The sequence below is a fragment of the Antrostomus carolinensis genome, unplaced genomic scaffold (assembly GCF_000700745.2).
Source record: "Antrostomus carolinensis isolate BGI_N321 unplaced genomic scaffold, ASM70074v2 scaffold20993, whole genome shotgun sequence".
In the NCBI taxonomy this organism is placed as follows: Eukaryota; Metazoa; Chordata; class Aves; order Caprimulgiformes; family Caprimulgidae; genus Antrostomus; species Antrostomus carolinensis.
The window spans coordinates 55,419-60,845 of NW_010306106.1; the positions used below are offsets into that span (position 1 = coordinate 55,419).

At 38.1% G+C, this 5,427-nt stretch overlaps 1 protein-coding gene across 1 annotated transcript in view; it reads left to right on the plus strand.

Annotated features, from left to right (window-relative positions):
* CFTR (CF transmembrane conductance regulator) overlaps positions 1-5,427 on the plus strand; it is a gene marked incomplete at its 5' end in the record, with an annotated part of 76,343 nt that overhangs the window by 45,530 nt on the left and 25,386 nt on the right. The window contains 2 exons of the mRNA XM_010165015.2: positions 2,873-3,023; positions 4,081-4,308. Of these exons, the coding sequence (XP_010163317.2) occupies positions 2,873-3,023; positions 4,081-4,308 (379 nt within the window). The remainder of the gene's footprint in view (positions 1-2,872; positions 3,024-4,080; positions 4,309-5,427) is intronic.

A 5,427-nucleotide genomic window follows, 5' to 3' on the forward strand; every position in this document is an offset into this window, starting at 1 on the left:
ACTCTGCTAATGAACAAAGTCAGATTCCTCTGAAAGATACAGAGAAGTTACACATAATACCTTCTCCTTTTGTGCTGATTATTACAGAGTCACAGAATGTGGAAGGGACCTCTGGGCCTAGGGCCTGGGACATCTCCAACCCCTCTACTCAAAATATGTTCAGCTATAGCAGGTTGCTCAGGGCCATGTTGGATTTTAGATATCTCCAAAAGGTGGAGATTCCACAACTTCTCTGAGTAACCTGTTCCAGTGTTTCACCATCCCCACTAAAAAAATGCTTTTTCCTGTGTTTAAATGGAATTTTGTGCATTTTAACTTGTACCCATAGCCTCTTATCTTCCCACTGGGTACCACTGAGAAAAAATTGGCTTGGGCTTATTTGTTCTGCACCAAATATCTACTGGTATTTATATAAATAGAATATAATTTTAAAATATTTATATAATTTATAAAAATTATTTGCATAGATACACAAAATTATAATTTATATAAATATAATATATACCATCAGATACTTATACAAAGTTAAAAGATCTCCCTAAGCCTTCCCTTAAGACTGAACAATCCCAGCCCTATCAGCTTGTTCTTGTACGTGAGATGCTCCAGTCCCTTCATCATCCTCAAGACCTTTCACTGGTCTCACTCCAGTACGTCTGTATCTGACTTGTACTGAAGAGCCTGCTCCAGATATAGCTTCGCTAGTGCTGAAGAGGGGGGAAGGATCACCTTCCTTGATCTTCTGACAGTGCTGCTGCTGTTGGCCTCCCTTGCTGCAGGGGGGTGTTACTGTCTCGTGGTCCACCAGGATCCCCAAGGCCATCTCTGCAAAGCTGCTTTCCAATTGGTCACCCTCCACCTTGTACTGGTGCATGTGATTAATCCTTCCCAGGTGCAGAAATCTACAGGAAAGATTAGCTTCTAAGTGTACTGGGATGCCTAAATTTGAATCTGGTGGAGATGGAGACTTGGTCTCTGCTAGCCTTCAGTTTGTGTTTGCATAAGTTCATCCTTCTGACTTCTGAGCTTTTCCCAAGAATTTAACACTAAATTTTAGAGCTGGTTTTTACTCTCTCTTCTATGAGAATGAGCTGGTTCTAGATGACTCTGGTTAACTCTTTGTTTAGAAACACTGCCTCCTTCTCTATTGCAGTTGTGGATGTCATGACATAATTTTTCTTAGGACTTTTATGGGCATTAGATGCATCAAGGGGCCTTTGTTTGTAGGGAGCAGGGCTTTTCATCCAGGAAGAATGAAGCTTTAGGATGAAAGAGGCCAGGGTTACTCTCCAGTCACTGGGATATACCCAGTTGCCCATAAAAGAAGAAGTAGTATGAACCTTTACATCAATTACAAGAGATTTTAATATTCAACTTTTTAGTGAAATAATTGTTGGACCAGCGGTGAGAACAATGTGACATCACAGTGGCCATTGCAAAATTTGAGTAAGTGATGGAAACTGGAATTGAAACAGTCACTATGTGACTGTGTAATCTCAAGTAATGTGACAGCTGTATGACTTGGCTCAGTATCAATTGAACAGCTCATTCACATCTTAACAATTAGAAATACAAGAGGTACTAAATTCTGCAGTTTGAAATAATCAACACAAATCAACTCTTGCATTGCTACAGACCAGTGCTCTACAGCCTGCACAAGCATAACCCATGTGTGTCACCATTCTTTTAAGAGAAATTAGGAAAATTGTGAAAGAAATCTTTAACTGGTTCAGCTGTTACAGTAATTTTTTTCACAAACTTTGATGCTGCAGTTGCATTGCTCAGATGAAAACCTGGAACACACTTACCTGTTCGTGAAAAACCTCTGACTTGAAATACTGGGAATTTAAATGTTTCTATGAATGTATGTGGGTGTAGTAGCAAAAGCACCAACTGCAGTTTTCTTCCTAATGTGAAATTAGTTTTGCTTTCCATCTATTTCTTTGCTGACTGGTCATTTGCAGTGATGTTTCAATGTGATGTTCATAATTTTGTCCAAATTGTCCGTTTGCAGTTGCTTTAGGCTGATAAGTTTGCAGTTTGAAGTAGTTGTTATGTGTGAAAGGTAACACACTGATACAAAGCAGAGCTTTGTTGTTCTGTATACACTGATATACTTGATTTTCATTAGATTTAGCTAAATCTGTCTGGAGCTACTGAGGATGAGTTCTTACCAGAATGCTAGTAGACTCTGATGCATTAAATAGATTCACTCTGTAATGATTTTCTTCCTTTTGAGTAATCTGTCATCTTAAAACATTTTTTTTTTTTTTCTCCTGAAACTACTAATTTTTCATACCACAAGTCCTCTTACAACTTACTTCCTGTCTTCTGATCAGGACGAGTAGTAGTGCTAGTTTCACATGTGGGTTACAGAGCAAGCGGTGATGTACAACTTCCCACTTTTTCTGACCCTCAGAAAAACTGCTTGGCCCAGAAGCTGTAGGAGATTGGCACTCAGATCCTGATAGTCTGGCACACCTAGTCCAGACAAGACAGGAACAGCATCAGTAGGTTCAGGAGGTGGCTGCAGATGTTGCAAGTATTGTTCTTACAATTTTAACTGGAGAGTGAGTGCCTAGCTGCCATTGTTTTCGTGTGGCTTCATAATTTAGAAGCCTGCAATACTGCTTGTACAGAAGACACTTCTTCCATCTATTAGAGAAGATGGCAGCTTATTCCAACAGGTTATGGATCTGGTCTCAGTTACTAATGATCTTTTCATTAAGGTTTGTTCTCAGCTGCAAATCCTACTTAACACTTTATGTTTGTTGAAACAATACATAGTTGCCATGAGAAGGAGATTCATCACCAACCTCTAGTCTATAAAATGACAAGTTTACTATATCAATAGTATTTTTCTTTCATTCTACAGTTAATACTGATTGTGATTGGCGCTATAACAGTAGTCTCAATATTACAACCCTACATCTTCCTGGCATCAGTGCCTGTGATAGCAGCCTTTATTGTGTTAAGGGCATACTTCCTCCACACTTCTCAGCAGCTGAAACAACTGGAATCTGAAGGTAGGAGCAGCAAAATTGGTAGACTTCTAAATCCACAACAAATCAATTGAGAAGTGATTCACCCTTTCATCTCTTTGCCTTTTCTCTTGCAAGATGTCATTGTCTCTGGGAGCAGAACACATACCTCCTTAAAGCCAGTGTTACTGGTTACTGATCCAACCAGAACTGAGTGCTCTGCTGCCAAAGAGCAATGGAGATCTTCTTAAAGCTGGGCTTTATCATCACTGCAGCTGAAAACAAATAAAGTCCTGACATACAGTTTTATTGAGAGTAAACATAACTTGAAAAATTGTGGTCAGACTTGGTATGTGCCCTGTGAGTTTGTTTCTTTATAAGCAAAAACCAAAATTGATATATCTTGATTGCAAAGAATTCTTATTTCCAAATAAGTCATTTGACTAAATTTCCTTCCTCTCCTCTCACTTCCAGTAAAATGGAAAACCTTATTCTGAAGTGTGGTTTTGCAGATCAGGCACTGGCAGATCCTCAGCAAATCAGTCCTGAATCTTAAACACTGATGATCATCTTCCCTTTTACTTAAGTGTAATTCTGAAGTTCCTCAGATCTGAATCTAAATTTCTTTGATGTTTACAAGGATCCAGCATTGGCTCACCACTTTTTACGTAATGCAAGATCTGCTTAAAATTACTATGTCAATACAGTGGAATCCAGAGCATTAAAGTACTCTGTCTGTGCTTAAAAAATCTTCACTTGATGGGGTTATCAGAATTACAGGAATGCATTTTGGGTGGGAAGGAGCTGCCTTTCTCTTGTGGCATCTTATAGTAGTCCAGGAGCTAGTATGCTAACTATGAAGAATTAATGTAATCCCTTCCTGGCAATACACTGAATAGAATTTCAACCCATTCATGCAAAGACTGTTGTTATATATCCTCTGCTAGGATTACTTCAGTCATGTACTCCAACAACATATGTAAATTAAACACTGAGTATAGTTATACTGCTGTGAGTTAGAGCATGGAGCTGTGTATTTGCATTATATCAAAGGTATTTGCTTATGAGCGTTTATGATGTTTCTAACTTAAACACTTTACAGCTCGGAGTCCAATATTCACTCATCTTGTTACAAGCTTAAAAGGGCTGTGGACACTGAGAGCTTTTGGGCGGCAGCCGTATTTTGAGACCTTATTTCACAAAGCCCTGAACCTGCACACGGCAAACTGGTTCCTCTACCTGTCAACGCTGCGCTGGTTCCAGATGAGGATAGAAATTATTTTTGTTGTCTTTTTTGTAGCTGTGGCGTTCATCTCTATCATAACTACAGGTACGATAATTTTACTGCAGGACTGAAATGGAAGTCTTCTGCTTCTGTATAACAGCTCAGCTTTAGAAACTTCTAAGGCACATAAACAGTTGCAAAATTTTGCATACATTGGAGTCATTAAGTATGTCATAATAGTAAACACAATTTAATTAAAATAGAAATTACACCATTATTTTCCGCAGTCTGATGTTGTAGAGGACTCATTAAAGGGATTAATCTGAAAATAATATCTGAAGGGACAGAACTTTCCTTTTCTTGATTGTAATTGCTGTAAAAGTAATCTCGTGTGTTTTAAACTACATTAATGTAACAACATTAGTGTACTGTAAAGCTTGGATATTGATTATCATCTATATTGCTCAATGTTTTTTAGTAAATAGAGGTTAATGTTCCTCTCATTTGCAAATGGCTAAGACTTGCAAAGTTTTAATGATCTTTTAAAGCCACACTTTAATAGCAGAAAAAGTCATCCAGTGCTCTAATTCCTAACCCACTGACCCATTTTCCAGTGTGAAGGTTTGCAAATTCCATTCAAAATCTCCTTAAAAATGTCTCGCTGCTCCTAGTAAACCCAATACGTGAATGAGAATCACTCTATACCTTACTATCTTACTATTTCAAATGCTGCCTGTGGCTGGCAGGCATAGCTAGTTTCCAACAAGCAGAGAATAGGAAGTGAATGTCCCCAGAATGTTGGAATAAGTCAGTTCTGAGGAAAAAATCAGCAGGTTTAGCTACAGGTTATTTCAAATACAGTGTTTAATTCACTACATTTTTGTTATCTATCATCTTTTTTGATTTTTGATTCTCAGGCATTATTCTCCCTCTCCCAACTTTTACACTGAACTTTGTGTGCAGGATCTGGATGCAGTTTCAATACTGTGGTTGCTGATGAACAAGAATTTGCTGATTTGTGGAAAGGAATTGTGTAAAAGTGTACATTTTATCAACTATTGTATTGTGTATGAAATGCTACCCTCTGTTTCTTGTATAAGGAGCTCTCCTGACTCTTAGAAAGAAAAAAAAAATGCAACCACACTAATACTTCTACATGACAATATGCACCTACAGTACTTTTGTTACAAAGGAGACTTTTAATTCCCCTAAAATTTGTAGGGA